Raw genomic sequence first — 23588 nt, forward strand, 5'->3', positions numbered from 1 at the left:
AAACCAAAAAATGGTCTTAGAGATATTTGGAGCATTGAGATAAAACATCATATTAATGCATCTCAATGGCCACGACTTTGGTCTTGGAGGTTAAAATGTACAATGTCAGCATCTATGAGACAAACTTGGTTTTTTCTTTTACATAGAGCTTTATGGACCCCTACACGTTTACATAGAATAGACAGCTCTAAATCTAATAGATGCTGGCACTGTCATGTTGAAATTGGGACATTAGACCATCTTTTATTCTTTTGTCCATTCATTTTAACATTCTGGAAATCAATTTGGCCCCAAATTAATAGGATGTTAGAAAATCCGGTAGCCCTGACATATGATACCATATTGTTTGGAACAACTATGAGAGCAAGAAGTCAAATATCATCAAGTAATAACAAACTTCTATTTATTTTAACTGGAATAGCAATACAACAAATCACATATAATTGGAAAAAACATGACAGATTAAATTATACATTCTGGTGGAATTCTGTATGCCATATATACAAAATGGAACTCACTATAGCAACACAAAAGGGATATATAAATAAATTTCAAAAAATATGGAGACCATTAACTGAATATTGTAAAGAATGATTAATTTTCCCATGTTTAGAATTTGATAAGAAGGGAAGGGGGGGATTGTATTAAAACTTTATTCATGTATTGAGGTTCTGAAGAGAGGGGGGAGGGGATAGGATATATTAACTAAAAATATATAAATTTAGATTTCTGAAATATTAAAAAGTTAAATCAAATATTAATAGATGAGCTTATCAAGTATGTATATATAAATTTTTATTGAGTTTATGTAAATCACTTGATGTAACAATTGAAAATGAATAAAGAATTTAAAACATAAAAAGAATTATTGAAGATTATCCATCATTCCAAATAATCATGTCATTTTCAAATAGAAAAGAAAGCAGTTCATATAATTGCTTTTGGTAAACCAAGTCACTAACTTTATAATACGTGAAATGTTACCTGGTACATTAGAGGACATGCACTGCAGAAGAGTCTTTCCACTTTCCAGAACACTGGTAGTCAGCGCATGATGCTTCGTAATGTCTTTCTTAAATTTCTAGAAAAAAAAAAGTTTTAAAATCTGCATCAATTACCAGAACAATTACCAGAGTGGTTAAGGGTGGAGAGATCACTTATCTTTCCACTTAGGCTTGATCTTTTGCTTGGTATAAAAGTGCCTAGAATACGTAAGGACAATAGAGTATTAATGGATACTTGGAAAACATTAAGGTTTGTAGACAAATTAACTACTGATTCTATTTTAAAATCGAAACAACAGACTATTTGGGTAAACTCCAAGATACAAATAGGCGGGTTTAAGGTTGTCTGGAAAGATTGGATTAAAGCAGGTATAAGATCATTAACGGAAGTAATTGATAATGGTAAGATGCTTGAATTTTCACAATTGCAACATAAATATGGTCTGAATAAAAAACAAAATTATAAGTGGTTGCAATTGAAGCAGGCTATTCAGGTGGGGTTCCCTGAATGGAAATCTTTAAATGATCATTACAGCTTAGAATTCTTATGTTTCCAGGCAGATTTTCTGGGTCACCAGGCCGCAAAGTGGTATAAAATTATATCTAATTATTTGAATAAGAAGCCTAAAAATGGATTAAGAGATATTTGGAGCATTGAGATTAAGCATCAGATTAATGCATCTCAATGGCCACGTATTTGGTCTTGGAGAATTAAAGGTACGATGTCAGCATCTATTAGGCAAACATGGTTCTTTTTGTTGCATAGAGCATTCTGGACCCCTACTAGATTACAAAAATTAGATTGCTCTAAGTCTAATAGATGCTGGCATTGTAAAATTGAAGTTGGAACGCTAGACCATCTTTTATTTTATTGTCCATGTATTCAAGCATTTTGGATATCAATATGGGATCAAGTTAATATGTTGATGGAGAGTCATGTGGCTTTATCCTATGACACAGTGATTTTTGGAATTGTATGAGGGCCAAATGCCAAATATCTACAGCAAACAATAAATTATTGTTGATTCTTACGGGAGTGGGAATTCAACAGATAACAACTAATAGGAAAGACTGTTCTAGATTGAATTGTAATTTTTGGTGGAACTCAGTTTGTCATATGTATAAGATGGAAAGATTTCTTGCGATACAGAAGGGGTATTTTAAAAGATTTCAAGAGGTGTGGAGGCCATTAATTGAATATTATAACGAGTAAAGTTTATTCTTTTTCCTTAGGGGATAATATATAGAAATGGGATGGGATGGGAGGGATAGGGAGGGAAAAATATTGGAAATATGTTGTTATGAAAAATAAGGAGATATATGTAATAGGATGGGATATTTATTGTTGTGCATTACTGGGTATAATAAAATGTTTAAAGTGTTTGAGGAAGGATGGGGGGAGGGACAGATTTCATGTCAGATTAATTGTATTATCAAAAAGGGATATATAATTATATATAAATTTGTAAGGAATATTTTATTGATATGGAAAAGGATGGGAGGTGGGGGAGGGAATAAAAACATGTATAATAATATTGTTTAAGAATGCCAAGTGTGTTATGTAAATTAATTGTAATAATACTGTACACTTGTTGAAAGAAATAAAAAGGAATAAAGATTTAAAAAAAAAAAAAAAAAAAAATCTGCATCAATTAAATTAGTACAAATACTGTATAATTAAAGATCAAGTGAAGGGGAAAGGAAGTTGAACTAGCCTCTGTTCCTAAGAAGTGTGTTTGTATAGGAATCCTGCACTGGCTCAGCTTTTAGAAAAAGGATGGATTTAATTTACTAGGCTGAAAAATATGAGCTCTTAAACTGGATAACTGGTAACAGATACATAAAGGTAGTGAAGTTCAAACATGTTAGCAGGTAATTGCACCACTCAACAAGGCTACAGTCTTTAAAAGATTCAAAAAGAAATAAAAGACTCTCTGAGACAATAATTTTCAAAAATCATTTTAAAACAAAATCCAACGAAAACTGCAGTACCGCCAGCCAAAGCAAAAACAAAAAACAAACTGCAGGCAACTATGTATGAGATGCAGGCAATGTTTATTATACCAAATATTTATGCAGTTAAAAATACCACCTTATAACAAACCAAAGGACCAGACACGGTCCGTGTTTCGGAAAACACTTCTTCCTCAGAGGTCCGTGGTTGCTAAGGTATAAAATAAGCAGCAAAAAAGGTATAAAACAAACCTTTTTGCTTTTGCTTGACTATTTTTGTGTCACACATTCCAAGTGAAGAAGGATTACAGATAGGCAGTTGTTTTATACCTTTTATGCAGCTTATTTTATACCTTAGCAACCATGGACCTCTGAGGAAGGAGTGTTTTCCGAAACACGGACTGTGTCAGGTCCTTTGGTTTGTTATAAGGTGGTATTTTTAACTGCATAAATATTTGGTATAATAAAACATTGCCTGCATCTCGTACATAGTTGGCTGCAGTTAGTTTTTTTGTTTTTTGCAAACGTCATTTTAACCATGTAAGCACCAATTTACCAGAGCAGAACTATCGAAAAAGTACCTATCCTTAATCCGGATAAACATATGTTTAGAGTTCCATAATATTTGTACTTAAAGTCAACAACCATTTTGCATGCCTATAATGCCAGAACCAAGCTAACATGGATTCCACTGCTAAGGGAGAGGGAGAGTGTGTGTCCGTCTGTGTCAATATGTTTATTCCTGCAGAGTACTGGATGAAACCAGTGCCTAGGCCTTTAGTCTATTTCTGCCTAAGGAAGCGTTAAGTGGTAACACTTGTTTATTTTCACCAAGTTCGGAGACTCCTGCATTCCTCAGCTGCATTTCATCTTTCTATACCAAAGACACTGTACATCTGATGTGCACATGATAGCAAGAGTCTGATTGGTCTGCTAACCTCAGTGAACTCTGATCCTGTCAATCACAAAGACTGTTTTCAGAGTTCAGGTGAATGCCTGTACACAACAATGACAAACAGAAGAGCTACTAATTTGTATGGAGAGGAACAGACTGGGCTTTTTATCATATTGCACATCCATGACGATTTGCTCTTCTGTAATTCTTCCATTCTTTTACATCTGTCCCCCACTAGTTTGCCCAAATAGCCAAGGGAAGAAATACCTTGTGCTGCCTTCCTAGACAACACCAAGATTCACAAACTTAGATGCCATGAAAAGGGACTAGAGCTTGCATAAGAAGAATTATGCAAAAGCCTTTTTGCTATGGATTCATCTGCCACAGAAGATTGTAGTGCAGGGCAGTCATATTCCATGTCTTAAGTTTGAGTCAGACTGTCTTATTCACAGTTTCGGTTATTCGTGGTTTTTCATTACCAGGCTCTGCTCCCAAATTTATGTCACAGGAAATCGTTGCTCTCAGCGTTTCACAGAGAAAATCGATGCTCCCAGCATTGTACGGAGAAAATCGCTACACTTGCAGATCAGGTTATTTGCAGTTTTGTATCTTTTTTAGGGTTTTTTTAACAGAAAAACAGCGAATAACATACAAAAAGTTATTTGCTGTTTTTCTGTATTCGCTGCCATGCTGTTCCCCTATCACCGCAAGTGCGGAGGGGAAGTGTATTTTGGTCTTTTACTATCGGGGATACATATGTTGTTGGAAGTCAGAAATGAAATGACTGATGAGAGAACTTATTGCCAGCCTAAGAGAGAGTGAATTCAGGATCTGGGATTTGTGAACATACCGTGTTTCCCTGAAAATAAGATCTACCCCGAAAATAAGCCCAAGCATGATTTTTAAAGATGCTCCTAATATAAGCCCTACCCCAAAAATAAGCCCTTGTTAAGAATGACCCTGCAGCCCCTGCTGAGTGTCCCTGACACTCCCCAACTCCGTCCCTAGTTAAAAAAAAAATCCAGGCTTTCACTATTTCTGGGCTGCTGTCCACCATCAGCAGTAGGAGGGGAAGATAAACACATACCGAAAAAAATCGCACTCATCAATTTAGCAACCTCAACCCAGGTGAAACCTAACTTACCTTCATTATGAGGCGTCCTAAAGCAGCAGCGGTGGCAGTGCTGCTTCACGGCCTTCCCTGCTGGGGTCGGGCCTTCACTCTGCAACATCTTTCCATCCCTCCCTCCCTCCCATCCCCCTGTGCAGCAGAACCCCACTGACCCTCCCACCATGAGACTGACATACCTCCGGGGCATCCAAATACAGCGGCGATGCCAGCACTCTGAATGGGTCGCTTCACAGCTTTCCCGTCAAGGCCTTCCCTCTGCCATTCATAGTGCTGCTGCCGCCGCTGTTTTTGAATACGTCGGAGGTATGTCAGTCTCACAGTGGGAGGGTCAGTGGGGTTCTGTTGCACAGGGGGATGGGAGGGAGAGATAGAAAGATGCTGCACAAGGAGATGTGTGAGAGGGGGGAAGATGCTGCACATGGGGGGGGAAGAAAGGAAAGAGGAAGAATTGGGGTGGAGGAGATTAAGGGAGAGATGATTGTTGTACATGAAAAAAATGACATCCCCGAAAATAAACCCTATTGCATTTTTTGTAGTTAAAATTAGTATAAGACCCTCTTATTTTCGGGGAAACACGGTAATACCCTAGGTATTCAGATTGAGTTTTATCTCCAAAATAATACACCTTCCTACTGATTTTGGTTGGAGAAGAGGTTTTGAGTTCTTGCACCAGACCCTATCCCTAGTAGTCTAGCAGCCTTCCTACTTCTCTCTGACCCAACCTAAATCCCCTGTCCTCCCACACTAAAATTTAAAAATACTTGGTAGTCTTGGGGACTTCCCACTCCTAATCTAAATCCCCCAATTCAACTCCCTATCCCCAACATCAGAAAAAAATCCTTGATGGTCTAGTGAGCCCCTCCTCTTCCCTCACCCCAACTTGACTGCCCTGCATGTCAAAGAAAACTTCCTTGGTGTCTAGTAACGCTCACTAATTTCCTGACTCCTGTACCTGAAAGAAGGAGCAATCCCCACCCACTCCTGCCTTCAACGCCGCCATCTTCAAAATGGTGGTGCCCTGCCCCACACAGAGCATCCTGGGATGCACTGGGCAGGGCCTATTTACTATATAAGGGGATTTATTATTGTCTTAATCTATGGCCATCTTATTTTAAAGAAATCTTATTTGTAAATCATTTTTATTGTGAACCAATAGACCAAAACATACACAGAACAGGCAGTTATACAAAAACAAAGGGATGGGGTATGCCCCTCCCAAGTGCAAATACGAGCAAGAAGGATTCTGACATTTCTAAATGAAATCATAAGTCTATGGTACACCAACTTTGCCATATGTCTGAAAAAGATTTCAGTGCTCTCTCTTCTGTCAATACTTGATGAAGATAATGTAAGCCTGCTCCTTACCACCAAAGGAAAGATGGAGTGAACACTAGGTAGGAAGTCCGTGTTATAATGCAAGGGCAATAAGGGGGTTACCCCCAGGTCTCAAACCATGAAATCCGCATAGCCATTTCCAAGTTCAAAGAAATCTTTTTAAAGCTACTTGAAAATGATTGGCTATGATCAATGCTGTTACAATTTAGTAATGAGTTGTGCTGCTTAGTGACTAGCTGGCTAATGCTTCCACGCTCATTCTCTTTCCATGTCATGCCCCTGACAAAAATATTCTGAATTCAGTAGTTGAACATGAGAAAACAAGCAAACTACCACAAAAACTCTTAACGCGGTAACCTGTTTCACTGCATTAACCATGCATTATGTGCTTAACACCCTTTTAAAAAGGGGCCCCTAAAATAGCAACTGGGAAGATGAGTTTGCTGGTGAAATTGACTGACTTATTTGAGCAGGGCTACTAAAAAAATTCCCCAAATTTAAAAACTGATAATTTTGCCATTGTTCCTTTCAAAATCATTGGATTTTTAGGAGGTAATTTTTATAAAGGATATTTCATGTGTTTATATTAGTATAAGCCTATAAAATGTCTCATTAAATTACCTATGTTTTCACAGTTGTCATATATTAATATCGTGTTGTTTATAAATTATGTTGTTTATAAAAAATATATTTTTAAATATTATGGTGAAGTGCTCAGACCATGTTACCCAAAATATAGTGAAGTCACTGCAATGAGGATAACGAGGGGACCATCATCGCATTCACCTGTCCCCAAGCCTCCTAGATAACTTAGAACATATTCAGATATATTGATAGTACTTATCTGAATGAGGAGGTAGTTGATTATATTCTCGGTAATTCTCATTGGTGACTGTGTATTAATAAATCAAAGTGCTCTTTAAAATCCAGAAATCATTCTTTCATTCATCCGATTCCCATCCCCCCGACTCGAGTTTCACCTCTTCATCAGGGAGGGACACTGATACTGGCTCACGCTGTCCAGACTCCTTCAAAGCCGGCGGGCTATCACAAGCTTGCTGCTCTACATGTTTGCTTTTAAAAGAAAATACAGCGGAAGGGGGTGTCTGCTTTGAAGGACACCCCCTTCCGCTGTATTTTCTTTTAAAAGCAAACATGTAGAGCAGCAAGCTTGTGATAGCCCGCCGGCTTTGAAGGAGTCTGGACAGCGTGAGCCAGTATCAGTGTCCCTCCCTGATGAAGAGGTGAAACTCGAGTCGGGGAGATGGGAATCGGATGAATGAAAGAATGGTTTCTGGATTTTAAAGAGCACTTTGATTTATTAATACACAGTCACCAATGAGAATTACCGAGAATATAATCAACTACCTCCTCATTCAGATAAGTACTATCAATATATCTGAATATGTTCTAAGTTATCTAGGAGGCTTGGGGACAGGTGAATGCGATGATGGTCCCCTCGTTATCCTCATTGCAGTGACTTCACTATATTTTGGGTAACATGGTCTGAGCACTTCACCATAATATTTAAAAATATATTTTTTATAAACAACATAATTTATAAACAACACGATATTAATATATGACAACTGTGAAAACATAAGTAGAGAGTAATAGAGTCACAGAATTATTTATTTTATCTCCCTATTCAGTAGAAAATTCATTAAATTACCTCACATGTAAAATCATGTGTAGAGCAATTAGGCATGCACTTGTACATGGATTTAGAGCAGATGTGTTCAGGGAAGCAGTTTCAGCATAGGCAGGGCTGTGATTTACATGTGTTATAAAAACTACCTTTTCAAGGCTATACAATTTAGTTAAATCCATATCTCTGAACATGCTCTCATCCAACTGATAGGCTTCAGCTTAAACAGAGAACCCATCTCCATAATCTTATAAAAGTATTCTTACCCTAGATCAGAGCTCCCAAAACTGTGGATCAGAAACCCAAATGGGGTCACAAAACCTGCTTTAGGGGACAGGACTTAGGTGTGTTCTCCGTAGGTTCATCACTATTCTGCATCTCCAGGGGGGATCACATATTCTATTTGGCTGTAATCATGGGGGTCACAGCAACAGAAAGATTGGGAAGCACCACCCTAGATCAAGCATCTGAGCTATGGGCTAAAGATGGGTTTTTGATTGAGAATCCGAGTATGAGGGCTGGGAGCTGTTTCTTGCCACTTCAATCCACTGGGAAACAAGACTATTAAGACCAAGACCAAAGCAGACATTTATTAAAAAATATTTTCATCAGGTAGTTCAAATTTAATTTAAATATTAAAAAAGAATCATCATCATCATCATAGCTGGTCTTTTATGTTCACATTGTCATCTGTAATCCATTTTTTTTTTTCAAAATCTTTATTCATTTTCATTTCTTACAACAAGTGTACAATAAAATATCAATTAATCATACAAATCACTTGAAAAATCATGCTGTAATCCTGACACCTAATAAATATTTCAAAACACTCAGTTCAAAATGCTAAACTAGAGGAAAATAAGGGAAAAATTATGTTCTTACCAATAATTTTCTTTCCTTTAGACAAAGCGTATGAATTGAGACAAGTGGGTTGTGTCCATCTGCCAGCAGGTGGAGATAGAGAACTGAGTTGAACTCAGCTTGATTGGTTGTACAGCCTCCTGACCAACCAGTATTGCTCATCACAAAGCATTAGGCAAGTGGTCCCAGAAACTCCTCTCCCACACAGCTAATTCTTGATTATCAAACAACTTTTCAAAAATCTAATAAACACCGATCAAAAAAGTATCTCAAAACCCTCATAAATCTGAGACAGGGTGGGATTCTGGACTCATCTGCTGCGTCTAAAGGAAAAAAAATGATCAGATAAGAACAAAACTTTTCCTTCCTTAGCACCTGCAGCAGATGAATCCTTAAGTAGGGAAGCATACGTTGCCCTCACAATAATGAAAAGACATCTTGTCTCTGCCCTAGAAGGAGCCACCTCTCTGGTGAAAAGAGCCCAAAAAGTAGAAAGCTGCATATCAGAAAGCACATAAGCTGAAACAATTGCCTCTCCAATTTAACATGCTACGGTAGCCATGGCGGCCACTGCCCCCTTATTGCTCCCGGAGACAGCATGAATAGCTAGTCTGGACGCAAACCCTATTTGTAACAAGAAGATACCACATGAGCAATGGGAGTTCAAAAGGTAACTAAGAGTAAGCCTACTCTTCAAAAGCGCTAAAGGTACTGATGAACCATCCTCTAGAACAGGGTTGTCAAACTCAGGCCCGCGGGCCAAATTTGGCTTGCAGGGTAATTAGGTTTGGCCCGCGATGTGGTCCACTGTCCTTCCCTCCCTCCATTCTGGCTTCCTGGTCTCACCTTCAAACATCCTGCAGAGCATCGCCGGTGTTGTAGCGATCCTAAGCAGGCTACCATCAACCTCCGCAGCACGTTCCCTCTGCCACAATCCCGTACGTCAGAAGAGGGGCGGGACTGCGGCAGAGGGAATGTGCTGTGGAGGTCAACAGCAGCCTGCTTAGGATTGCTACAGCACCGGTGATCCTCTGCAGGCTGTTGCGCTAGAAAGAAGATGCAAGCCTTCAGGGCAGGCCCTGATGTAGAAGTACAGGAAGGGAGGGAGGGTGCGGCAGTGGAGGGAGCTTGTGTAGAAGTACATGGAGGAAGGGAAAGAGGAGTCCAAACAGACATGCATATGCTGGACTGAGGTGGGGGGGAGGGGAAGAAATAATGGGTCTAAAAACAGAGGAGAAGGAAGGAACAGAAAGAAAGAGAAGTTGGACATAAGGGATGGTGTGTGTGTGTGTGTGTGTGTGTGGGGGGGGGGGGGTTAGAGATACTGGATAGTGTCACAAACCCTCTGCAGCGGCGGGCTGTCGTGTGACAAACACAAGGATTCTGGCGTGTCCCCTCTAACCAGGGGTACCTTCAGGACTTTTCAGGTGGAGACAAGGCAAGCAAAGAGTTTCCAAATATCACCAGTGAAACCAAGTTCTTCAAATAGGAATATGATGTTTATTCTGACCAGGTGGTCAAAAAGATGTAACATAAAATAAAGAACACTTTTGCATGTTTTCCAAAATAAAGTTAATTGCAAAAATAAAGCTTTAACAAAACAGCAACTTCCTGTAGTTGGTTATTCCTGGAATCATGTGCTCTGACTCAGGATTGCTTTACCCTGGTGTTCACTCATAATTCAAACTTTCTCTCAGTATTAATATCAGAGGCATGTAACAGCAGATTTCAGCAGCCAAATAAAGTTTGAAATAAACCTTTGCTGTAAATCCAAATTAACCCAAAACTCTTTAGGCAATATAGCTCTTGCAAACGGATCAGCTTTTCCCTCAGCTCCCTGTGCAGGCAAAACAAACAGCTGAGGGAGATAAGCTAATTAGCTCTTCAGGAACAGGATTTCTAACGTTCAAAACACAAACTTAAAGGTTCTATCTTGAGCTTCTTGTTCCCAAACTTGACTCTAAACCAATCCAATAGTTTAGGATTCAGGTAAGTATTATTCTTAAACTCAAAAATATTCATAAAGCCCAAACATATAACACATTCTTCAGGCTTGGTTTGCACAGCAGAAAAACATAGGCAAAAGGGAAAAAATCCCACAAACCACTAATGGTTTCCCAGTTACTCACTTTCTTCATTCAGTTTCCATACATTCTGTCTGGCTCTCTAGCATAGGGCTAGCTACTTGTACCTCCATGCTTTCCACACGGTCTGGAATCTGGAAGTGGGAAGGATTTCTTCCAAATCCTGCATGGGCCAATCTGGCACGGTTGTCTCTCCTGCTCTGCTCCACAGCTCCTCACCTGCCTTAGGCTGTGGGAATGACTCACCCTGGTCACTCGCTCCTCCTCCTCCTGCTTGTCTCAGCCTGCTTTTAAACAGCTCAGAGCCAATCCCCTTCAGCCTGTAGCGGGGGATGGGCTTTGGCTCTAAAGCAGCTTTTCTCTGCCTGGGTTTATCTAATGCAGCTATATTCCTTGTGGCTTCTCTAACTGCCCTAAAGCCCGGAGGCTGCTGTTGCCAGTCTGCCTGCCTCTGCTCCAGATCACTACTGCTCTGATCATAGGGGCAAGGGAGGTCAGCCTCAAGTTGAGCGCCAGAATCAATCTGATCAGCTCTTCTGCACCCGATCCTATTAGGGACCGAACTAGTGCTGGTGCTGGGTTTGTCACAATAGGAGGGTAGTTGGAAAGAGAAAAGGGAGAGATGCCGGATGAAAGGGTAGTTGAGAAAGGGAGAGATGGTGGATCTGGGGATGATGGAGTCCATCACTGCTGCTGCGGGGATGGAGATGAAAAAAAAAAAAAAGAAAGATGCCAGACCTCCAGGGGAGGGAAGGGAAACGAAATGAAAATAGAGGACAGAGATGAATGGTTAACACGAAGAAAGAAAATGATAAATGGGAAGGAGACCCTGGTAAGCGAGTTATCAGAAGACAACCAGAGCCTGGGACCAACATGATTTGAATAATGACCAGACAACAAAAGATAGAAAAAAATATTTTATTCTGTTTTGCGATTACAATATGTCAGATTTGAAAAATGTATCCTGCCAGAGCCGGTGTTAGACATTAATTTTGTTTACATCACAGAGCTGGCGTGGGGTTGGAGAGGTTGTAACCCTATACTTCTACTAAGACTAAGGGGTCCTTTTATTAAGGTGCGCATTTAGTGCACACTAAATCAGTTAGTGTACCTTAATAAAAGGACCCCTAAGTATCTTAATAAAAAATTCGGCCTGCGACTTAGCCTATGTTTTACAATAGATTTCGGCCCCTTATGTGATTGAGTTTGACACCCCTGCTCTGGAATAATGAAGACAGCTACTATCTAGAACAGGAATTATGTCATTGAATATGTCATAAATCCAGAAGGCACAAATCAATGGACGTAGTGATGAGATACATAGTAGAGAATGACATGGTGGCTGTTACCCGTGGGTAACCCGCCAAAATAGTGGGGTGGGGGGAAGTGCTCACTGCAGGTACAGGGACAAGGCCATCCACTGCCCTATGGAGCGGTGAATGGCCTTGTCCCCACTGTTAAGGGAGGGAACGCGCGTGGTCACCGATCGCGCGTGGCTCCCTCCCTCCTACCTACCAAATCTGTATCTATCTCCCTTCCTCTTACCTTCACTGCGCATTTTAAGTTTACAGAGTAACTTGCTCAAGCCGCCAGAGCCATCAGAGGAGAAGCTTCCGCCCACAGACGCACGCGACTGCAGGCAGGCTCCGGTGGCTCGAGCAAATTACTCTGTAAACTTAAAATGCACCGCGAAGGTATGGGGGAGAGAGGGAGATGTTCGGACCGCGTGAGGGGTGCTGAAGGCTGGTGAGATGGAAGAGTGGAGGTGGAAAGGAAAGGAACAGACGTTGAAGGGGGGTGGAGAGGAACAGACGCTGAAGGGAAATGTGGAAGACATAGTGGGGATAAGACACTGAAGGTAAATGGGGAAGACAGAGAGAAGAAGAAACTGAGAGGAGATGGGGAAGACATAGTGGGGATAAGATGCTGAAGGGAAATGGGGAAGACAGAGGGAAGAAGACACTGAGAGGAGATGGGAAAGAGTGGTGAGAAGACGCTGAAGGGAAATGGGGAAGACAGAGTGGGGAGAAGACGTTGAAGGGAAATGGGCCAGACAGAGTGGGGAGAAGACACTGAAGGGAAATGGGCCAGACAGAGTGGAGAGAAGACGCTGAAGGGAAATGGGGAACAGAGAGTGGGGAGAAGATGTTGAAGGGAAATTGGGAACAGAGAGTGGGGAGAAGACGCTGAAGGGAAATGGGGAACAGATAGTGGGGAGAAGACGCTGGAAGGGAAGAAAACAGAGATGTCAGACTCTAGGGGGAGCGCAGGGAAGAAGATGGGTGCCAGACCAATGGGGGGGGGGGGGGTGTGAAGGGAGAGGCACAATAACAGAGCAAATGGAAGACACAGAGAGAAGACAGACAGTGGATGGAAGGAATTGAATGAGATGAGGAAAGCAGAAACAAAGGTAGAAAAAAAAAATTATTTTATTTTTTTTGCTTTAGGATAAAGTAGTATATTAGTTGTGTTGATAAAAATTTATAAACAAAGCCCTGCCAGCTTAGCATCTCTAGTTCAGCAGCCAGAACTTTGATTTATAAGGAAGGAATAAGCTAAATATTGCAGTACTGAGGCTTGTATGGATGCTGTGGGATAGTAGTCGTGGGGGACGGGGCAGGGACACTGGTTGCGAGGATGGGGCGTGGACAGTGGTCACGGGGGCAGGGACAGTGATTGCGGGACGGGGCAGTGACAGGGACGTTGGTCACGGGGACGGGGACAATCTTTTTCCCCATGTCATTCTCTAATACATAGTAGAGAATGACACGGTGGCCTTTACCCACGGGTAGCTGTGAGTAACCCGCCAAAATAGGGAGAAAAAAAGTGGTCATCATGTGTACAGGGACAAGGCCATTCACCGCAACGTGGAGCGGTGAATGGCTTTATCTCTGCAGTTAAATGAGGGAATGCACGCGGTCACTGATCTCACGGTCCAGCAGCCCCCCTCCTTCCCGATCGGGTATCTACCTCCCTCCCTTCCCTTTGCTGGCGATTTTGTCTCCGAGTGGCACGAACCTTTAATCAAGATGTACACGGCTGCTTAAAACTTTTCTTCTGATGCAACCAGAAACAGGAAGTTGCGTCAGAGGAGAAGTTTCGGGCAGCCGCACGTGACTTGATGAAAGGCTCTGGCAGCTCAGGGACAAAAAAATGAAAATTGCTGGTGAAGGTGAGGGGAAGAGAGGAGGGAGATGCCCGGACTGCGGCGATTGGGAGGGAGGGGGCTGCTGGACCGCACAAAGGGCGCTGAAGGGAAGTGGAGAGAGAGGGGAGGGAGAAGCAAACACTGCATGTAGGAGAGGTTAGAAGATGCTGCATGTTAATGGGTAGGAGAGAGAGGGAAAAAGACACCGAAGAAAAAGTGGGGAGGGGAGCACGTACTGGATGGAAGAAGGGGGATAAAAAAAGGGCACATGCTGGATTGGGGAGACACATACCAGATCTGAGGGGAAGAAAGGAGGAGAGAGATGCTAAAACCACCTGGGGGAAGGAAGTAAAGATAGAAGGGAAGAAGACAGATGCCAGTCTATGGGGGGGAGGGGTGGAGGGAAGAAGATGAGTGCCAGACCAATGGTGTGGGGAGGGTGTGTGTGGAGCAAGAGATGGAAGGGAGAGGCACAGTAACAGAGCAGATACCATACGGAAGAGGCAGAGAGAAGGCAGACAAAGGATGGAAGGAATAGAATGACCAGAAGATGAGGAAAGATAGAAAAAAATTTATATTTCTCATTTTTTTTTTTTTTTTTTTTTGCTTTAGGATAAAGTAGTATATTAGTTGTGTTGATAAACATTTATAAACAAAGCCCTGCCAGCTGAAGATCTCCTCCTCTAGTTCAGCAGCCAGAACTTTGATTTATAAAATGACAATTGTACAGAATATTGTTTCTTTTTATATTTTAATAAAATAAGTCCAGTATAAAACTATTTGAGGCTTGTGTGGATAGATCAGATGGTTTGCAGGGATGGGGCAGAGATGGGGACCGGGGATAGGACAGGGACTGAGCTCATGGGGACGGGACAGGGATGGGGCCCGAGCTCGTGGGGACGGGATAAGGACAGGGCTGAGCTCGCGGGGGCAGGGTGGAGATGGGGAAAAATTTTTTCCCCATGTCATTCTCTAATACATAGTAAAGCAGAAACAGGAGGATAGGCTCTAAATGATCAACAAGCAAGCTTCTAGCTCATGGACTCCGTAGATATGACTGGGGAAGGCTCATAACTTAATAAAGATCCATGCTAACCTACTAAACTCAGGAACCTCAAAAAGAAGAGGTCCACATAAAATGTAAAAGCTGGAAAGATACCAAACAAATGATCAAATGCAATGCGCTTGTTAAGAAGCCGCAGTACAATAAGTCCCTATAAGGTATCAGTGAAGGTGGTTCCATGACTATCCAGAGTAGAGAAGGTTGCTAATCTAGCTGCAGAGAAACAGCTAAGGAATCATGTATGAAAGACCTGGATCCAAACAAGCTTACCTGTAATGATCTAGCCATACAACTGAGAAATAAATCTTGTGCCAGGAAGAGTTCAAGGGTCTACATCCTGACTGTGGCTGAACCAAAAGGCTAGGACTTTATCAGCCCTCATCTACTAAGTCCAATAGTAATATAGTGTCACAATAGGCAAAGCTATTCAGACAACAGTTGAAGCTGACCTGCAATATATACCTGCAGGCAGCCACTGTGCTGGAGAAGCAGGAGTGATAGGGAATGATGTATGGTAAGGTGTTGGAGCAAAAAATGCACCCAGTATTACTGCTGCTGAAGAAACAGCCCACTGCTTGAACAGGTTGTTGAAACTGTCACCATACAGGAGACTACTGTAGCAGTTGTAGAACTGAGTAGCACCTTTTTATTTTATCTGTGTTTTCAGAATCCATAGCTGTGCATCCCACTTCAAAACAAAAATGCAAAGGAAAAGACTGTCCTTTTTCCTTCAGAAGTTATTTTTACCTCCTAGGGTGCATAAAACATTCTCTAGCACTACTGTATTATGCTCACATGCAAGCAAAGCCACTCTGTTGAGAAGGTTACAACACTTAATTACCTTTCAGATGGAACTATTTTACCGCACAGTACAGTTCATTGTTAAACTATACAAGTGCTGGTCATAGCTGTTCTGTTCATTTTAAAGCAACTTTTAAAAGATGTCTTTTAAATAAGATGTAAGCCATAGATTAAAACAATAATAATTTTACCATTAAAGTATTCATTTTAAAAGTTTGGCAAACAAAACCACAGAATTAACTTTTCCCAGTCACTGAACACATTGGAATTAGACTTGCAAATGTGTTTACCAGGTAAAGATCAAGGGATGACTTGATACTTTCAATCTCTGGCTTGGGTTGGATCCAATTATTTGTAACTTCTGCTGCCTTATATAGCCACGTAATCATGTCCTCCAGATTATGACAAAATACCTACTTAAATGAAAAAAAAAAATTACATATCTACCAAAGACATTTTAAATTCGTTTAAACATTTTTTTTTCACTAGAAGCAGCTGCATTTTAGTCTTATTTTCATACCTTTTCACTTCACTTATGTCTAAGTGATAAGGGAGAAAACCTTAAAGCAATGCTGGCACTGTATACTGAAAGCCACCTCTGACTTGTTCCTTCCTCATCTGTATCTGACATTCCAAGATTATCTTAGAATTTAAAGAGACAGCAGACTATGCTGAAATGCCCATGGGGCTGCCTGATATTTAAAAAATTTGCAACAAAGAGCCCAACCTGTACTGAGTAGGCCAAGTTAATTTTTAATGGAATAAGTATTTACTCTGCCATTATTCCAACCCATTTCTCTATCTACACATCAATGTAAAAAAAAAAAAAACCCCAAAAAACCACAAGGCCAAGGGGAGGTGGGGGGAGTTAATTTTCAAATTGTTCACATTGGGAGAAAAACCACATGTATTTGGCACCATTTCTTAAAATGCAAGTAACACATGCACTTTCAGTCTAAAACTAGCTGAATGTATAGAAAATGTATGGTTACTTGAGCCAGCTTTCTTCCCCCCTTCCCCACAGAGAGAATTTTGCTGGAAGATACACAGAGTTTTGAAAATGGAATTTCCATTCATACTCGTCCTCTCCTGACCCAACACACCCCCAGGAACAACTCCTCTCAGTGTGTCAAGAAATACACACCCTGTGAAACAAACATGAAGAGGTGTAGCCACTTTGAGGTCAGGCAAATTTCATACAGCAAATTAACACAGGTAAAATGCTTTTTAACTGTGCAAATTGCTTTTAAAAACAGTCCCCTTGATAAATATAATAGTCACCTTTTCCTGATTTTGACCGGAATAGCTGTTCAATTGATTACACAAAATTGGAAAAGCCATGACAGGTTAAACTATACATTTTGGTGGACAAATGTATGTAACACATACAAATTTGAGAGAATGAATACAGAATGTTTGGGGGTCCAGTGTTTCATTTAGTAAAGTGTGGGGTCCATTGACTTTGTTTGCGCCTCGCATTAATGGTTTATGCATCCTTCTTCTAAGTTATCCTTACGCATCCAAGGGGGGGGAGTTGGGGAAGGGGAACATATTTGGGAAATTGATATTAATTCTTCATAATAATGTGATCACTAAAGATGTCTTATATTATTAATAATTGAGAGGGGGTAAAATTATAGTACTATATACTAATTGTATAAAAATAGTGTACTCTCTGTTTTATTTTTGTATTCAACTAAATGTAATACACTGTTTTAGTTTGCAAAACAATAAAATAAAAAAAACAAAAAACAGTCCTCCCTGTAAGCGATGGCCAAGGAGTCTTTCATACAGCAGAAACCAGGTCATTCAAATCCAGGTGGTTAAAAATAGTTAAAGAAAAATGTGTAAAAAGATTGGTAATTTGTGAATTACATAAACAATTATAGCTATTAAAAAATACATTTCAGTTACAGTGGGTTGCAGGGGTCTGTAATACCAGCACAGTAATCTAATCTATCACTGACACTTTCTATCCCAAGTCACAATCCACCCAGAAGTTCTACATACTAGCACTATACGCAGCACCTGCTACTATAAGAATATTTCTCAAGGCTAAAGCTAAAAAACATCCCTATAAAGATGTCATTAAACAATTATACACTACCTTGATACATTGCACGAGAGATTCATTTTGTTGGTCTCGCCGATTACAAAGATGCTGTTCATGAAATTCCATAGAGTCTGAGTAAGACACACCATTTAGCATATCCCTAATGGAGGAGAGCTTCTCCAATGAGCTTCCTGCATCACCCTGTTCTAGATCCATTTTGATTCCTCCCATATGTATCTGGTAGTCAAGAACACAGTAATCTATTGCATCTCCAGTGTCATGCTTGCTCATTCTGTGGACTTGTTTTCCCTTATGATCTTCGACATATTCAAATGATAGATGACTTTTGCTACCCAAGCAACATGAGCGATGGTCTTCTGCATTGTCATTGCCAGAGTTTTCAGCAGTTGATGAAATATTCTTCAGCTGCCCAGCTAAACTTTCTAACTCCTTCAGGCTTTCAGGCAGGGAAAGATATTCATCATCACTATCCCATATTTTCTTCAGTGGCAGGACTTGCGTTGTGGGTAATAAACTACAACTTTGTTTCTTTAAGCTCTGCACTGAAAAGCTGTCACCTGTACTACACCATCTTCCTTCATCTACACTGCTTGACTGGGAGGAGCTCAACATAGGGCACTCTGCAAGAGACAAAGTGTTGGGTAGGTCTGTAGAAAGGTCTGTTTTTCCAAGCAAAGAGGAATACTCTCCCAAAGGCACTTTGCCAGTACATGCATGTTGATCGTCAATGGCTGATCCTGAAAAGCCAGGCTTCTTACATAATGGGGTTGAAAAATTTTGTGGGGGGCTCATGTACTTCATGTTAAGGCCTTTGCTGCTGACTGCAGGAATTTTATCCAAACAGGAAGTGCCTACAGATTTCACTGTACTCTCTGGAGACACTGAAAGGCTATCAAGGTCAATGCCCGAGTCATGTACAAAAGGATCAACCTCTGTGTTCCTAATGGTTTTTGTGGACTTCAGACGTCTGGGGTTTAAAGGATAAGTGTAATCAAGCAAGTCCTGATACTCTTTATTGGGGTTCCAGGAGGGTGACTGCCGGTCTGGAGAAGGAGGAGAAAAGTCAGGTAATACACATGCCCAGTAATCACTCTGAAAAGGTGACTTCTTTCTGCTATAACTTGTTTCCACATCATCACCTAGTCTGTACTGCGGCAAGCGGTGTGCGAAGGATATGGAATCCCCAGTGCTATTATACTGACTGCATGGATATGGAGAGCTAAGCATGTCAGATGGCGTCATGCATCTAGCAATAGATAAGCTTCTTGATCTCTCTCTCTCTTGTTCAGAAAGACATTTTTGAGGGGGTGGCATAGAAACACTACATCTGGATAATCTTGGCATTAACATGTCAGAGCCTTGCATGATTTTATTGTCCAAACTCTTCAGACTTGATATATAAGGAGGGAACGATGCCCGCATTCTACTGTAATCCACATCATCCACTGAATGTCTTATAGAGAGTGAGGAATACTCACAAGCCGTAGTGCTACCCAATTGTTCACCCAACTAGGAAATAAAAGAAAACAGAAATCAAGCATTTAACATTTTTTGTTCTGATCATGAGAATTCATCTATAGGAATGCATGCACAGTGCAAAGAAATAAGGGAACATTTGGATCAGCATTTTCATCATGCTCCCTCTAAGTACTTAGATAAGCAGGTTCAGACCTGGCTCAAGGCTTCACTGGAAACAGCAGTCAGTCAGGAAACCCAATGGTCCCTAGCTAACAATGGAAACTACCTATGAAACAATCAGTGGCATACCAAGGGGAAGGGGGGTGCGGTCTGCGTCATGGACTGGGAACTTCTCCTTCTAGAAGTGGCAGCCTCAGCCTTTACAACTTACTGCTCTGCCAGTGTTAGGCCTTCCTTTCTGCCAGGTCTTGCATTAACAGAAGCAGAAAGTATGCGGGATCTGGTAGAGAGGAAGTCCTGACACCAGCAGAGCAGCAAGTTATGAAGGCTGCTGACATTGTGAGAAAAAGAGGTACCCATCGGGGGGGGGGGTGGAGGTAGGGTAGAGAAATGCTGAACCATGCACCCGATTGGAGGGAGGGGAAGGAAGAAGGAATGGAAGGGAGAGGAGAATAGTGATGTCAGACCATGGAGAAGGGAGGGAGGGAAAGGAAAGAAAAGAAATGCCATGGCATGGAGGGAGAGATGGAAGGGAAGGAGAGGAGAGAGATGCCAGGGAATGGAAGGAGGGAAGGGAAGGAGACACAGATGCCAGACCATCAGGAAGGGAGGGAAAGAAAGGAGAGGAGATGCCAGAGTATGGGGGGGAGGAGGGAGAGATGAAACGGAAGGAGAGGAAAGAAATGCCAGGGCATGGGGGGAAGGAAGGAAGAAGACAGATGCCAGACCATGGGTAAGGGAGGGAAGGAGCAAAAGAGAAGAGATGCCAGAGCATGGAGGAGGAGGGAGACATGGAAGGGGAGGGGAAAAAAAAGAAAGGAGATGCCAGAGCATGGAGGGAGAGATGGAAGAAGAGAGGAGAGAAATCCCAAGGCATGGGGAAAGGGAAACAGATGCCAGATCGTGGGGTGAGTTGGGGTGGGAAGGAAAGGAGACGAGAGAGATGCCAGAGTATGGGGGAAGGAGTGGAAACAGAAAGAGAAAAACAGAAGGGACAGAGAAAGGGGACAAATGCCTTTAGGAATGGAGAGTGAAGAGAAGATAAGGAATGCAGAAACCAGAGATGACAAAAGGTAGAAAAATTTTTTGTTGTTGTTGCTTTAGAATAAAGTAGTATTGTAGCTGTATTGATAACACATTTATAAATAGAAAATTGAAATAAAGTAATCTTTTTATTGGACTCATTTTAAGATATTTTTTACTAACTTTTTGAGACCAAAATCTCCTTCCTCAGGCAGTGGTGTACCAAGGTAGGGGTGGGGCAATCCACCCCGGGTGCAACTCTGAACTTGTTGGATGACACTGCAGGATCCAGCAGCCTAGTTGTACTGGCAAACTAACAAACTAACTTACTGGAATTGAGCACAGCTACTGCAGGACTCTTCAGCATAAAAAGAATTAAATTAAAATCTATACAAAGAATTCTTAAGCATGGACATTTTCTGTGACCATCTCTGGGAAAAGGTGTCTTAAATTAGCAGGTCCAAGATGATGAAATGGCTGTTTTTAATGTCATGTGTCCAATAAGCAGTCTGAAAAAAGTTACATGTTCAAATTTCTGTAACTTTTTTATATGTTCATATAAAAAGTATAGTGTTTGGACTGTTATATTATAAACTATTTGCCTGAACAGAATTAATTTAAACCTCCTTTCTTTGTTTCTGGGTAGTCACATTTTTATCCAGAATTCTGATAAATATATTTCGTTATAATCTAATTAGTTTTCTTGCTAGATAGATCAATGGTACAGTGTAATATACCAAAACTCAGATTACACATTGCTTACCTTGAAATCTGTCCATACAGCTTACTTTTTATTCTAAAGCAGAATTGCCAATCAGCATCTTCAAAACATCAACTTACCCGCTCTGTATTGCTTTAAACACTTTCTCTTTTTTTTAAATTTAAACTTTTAAGAATAAAAAATTGGGCATCATTTATTGAAGCCATACTGAATCAGTCCAAGGGCCAAAACCCTCATTCCTACAGTAGCCAATCCAGACCCCAAATACTCAGCTGATCACAAAAGACACATCAGCAATCAGGCAGCAATTCCCTGCCAGTTTGTATGGTTTTCAATATATATCCATACTACATGCAAATCTCTCATATGGATATCCTGAAAATCCAATGGGCCCAGTTTAGAGTAATAAAGCACAATCAATCTATTAGCAGCGCATATACTACAGTATAAGTTCATTGTTCTCACCTGCTGTCCCCCAGCTCGGCCCCACTCATCAGTGCTGCATTCAGTCATGTCAGCCAGCGGTTTTCTCTCCAAGTAGTTTGCTTTCACTTTAGGCAATCTAGGTAAAGGTATTAGAGGGACTTCTCTATTATGCTGTGGCCTCTTCACACTTCCATCTGTCAGTTTCTGCCACGTTCCAGACCCACGTACCCCCTGCACATCTTCCCTTCTTCTGTATGAAGGTTTGGCACCCTCAGCCTCTATGTGACGCCGTACGCTGTTAACTAGCTCAGGACAGTCAGTCGCTAGCTCTTTATAGTTCCACCTACCATAGGATTTCTCATTTAGTAGAGCAGCAGAAATGAACTTTTCCACTTCAGATGCCATTACAACAAAACTGCTCCAGACCTGTACCTCTGAAGCATTTGCCTTACTGTTAAGAAAACAGAAGTAACGTTTATTTAGTTGTACACAAAATTATCATACAATGCTCACTTCTTACAACCACAGTTCAAGAAAAATGAACATTTCTTAAAGGATGTTTCACAATCCTGCAAAAATCTACCCACCCTTACCTTTTTCTTCCACCCCCCAAAAAAACATGAAAATCTAAGCTCTCCCCAATTGAGACAGTTAACCACAGAAATGGTGAATTACAAATAAAACTTATTTTAGAATCTCAGATATCACTGCTCTGTGCTTTAATTGCAAAGCTAAATTATGTGTCATAAAGGCTGAAAAATCCAGAGAAAAAGTCTCTTAGCCATCACAAAACTATATCATCTTCCAATATTATTTTTAAAATTCACTTTCAAAATTACAAGCACAAAGTATAACTTAGAGAACAACTGATTCCCATTCCGGGAAGGAAAAATAAAGAAAGAGAAATCAAATTAATTCAAAGATGATCCAAAGCAAAGTTACTATCAAATCAGGAAAAATTACCATCCAATACTCTAATGAAATCACATTCTCCGGTTTCAGAGGATTTCAGATTCATAGATGTTGGCCAAAAACTATTTTACTGCTGAGGCAACGCTGCCTTGTTGCCTTCTCTTCCTCTGGTTTCTATATCCAATGAGTAAGCAAGTCATGACATGCCCAGCTGCTAACTCAGACCTCAAGAATGCATATTATACTGCATACCACAGCTTCCAACCACCAAGGATCATAGAAACACATTCAGGCAATGCCATGATAGCAGCTGAAAGCCAATTTTAGGGCCTGGTTTACAATAAGCTGTAAATCAAGAGGTATTGCAGGTCAGTTTGGTACAAGGACAGCTTTAAGAAGAAATCTCAGCTTTGCTTACCACTATTGCTAGCTGAGTCTGGAAGCAGACGTGCAAAATACTGTCAGGAATGTTTGGAAAGATACAAAAGCATATACCGTAAAAAAAAAAGTTAAAGAGAAATAGGGGGAAAAAAATCTTTGGAAAAGGATGCAAGTGCTAGAAACGCAACATGAAATAAAATTAGAAAACTTCAAAAGGCAAGTCAAGAGCTGCAAAACCCTGAATGGGAGATCAGCTATCGATCAGAACTTATATAGCAAAAACTTTTTGAGGAAGGCAATGAGGCTAGTAAACCTCTAGCAAATAAGTTAAAACAGAAAAAAATTAGGGGGTCCTTTTACTAAGGTGAGGTAGCCATTTTAGCGCACGCTAAATGCCAACACTTGCCTTGTCCATTATATCCTACTAGTATTTAAGCCCGTTACATTAACGGGGGCTAGACTATAGCAGCATTTCCCACCCTTCCCTGT

The 23588-nt window shown here is 40.9% G+C and overlaps 1 protein-coding gene across 2 annotated transcripts in view; it reads right to left on the bottom strand.

The window, feature by feature from the left end:
• CEP68 (centrosomal protein 68) overlaps positions 1 to 23588 on the bottom strand; it is a 51213-nt gene that overhangs the window by 22182 nt on the left and 5443 nt on the right. The window contains exons 2-5 of one of the 2 annotated variants that reach the window (XM_033939639.1): positions 21846 to 22257; positions 18032 to 19507; positions 16215 to 16337; positions 985 to 1081 (exon numbers count right to left, since the gene is read on the bottom strand). In XM_033939639.1, coding sequence (XP_033795530.1) covers positions 985 to 1081; positions 16215 to 16337; positions 18032 to 19507; positions 21846 to 22211 — 2062 coding nt within the window. In that variant the 5' untranslated portion in view covers positions 22212 to 22257. Of the gene's footprint in view, positions 1 to 984; positions 1082 to 16214; positions 16341 to 18031; positions 19508 to 21845; positions 22258 to 23588 lie in introns of those variants that run through there. The other variant, XM_033939640.1, reaches the window with a different exon arrangement.

The sequence above is a fragment of the Geotrypetes seraphini genome, chromosome 3, assembly GCF_902459505.1.
Source record: "Geotrypetes seraphini chromosome 3, aGeoSer1.1, whole genome shotgun sequence".
NCBI lineage: Eukaryota > Metazoa > Chordata > Amphibia > Gymnophiona > Dermophiidae > Geotrypetes > Geotrypetes seraphini.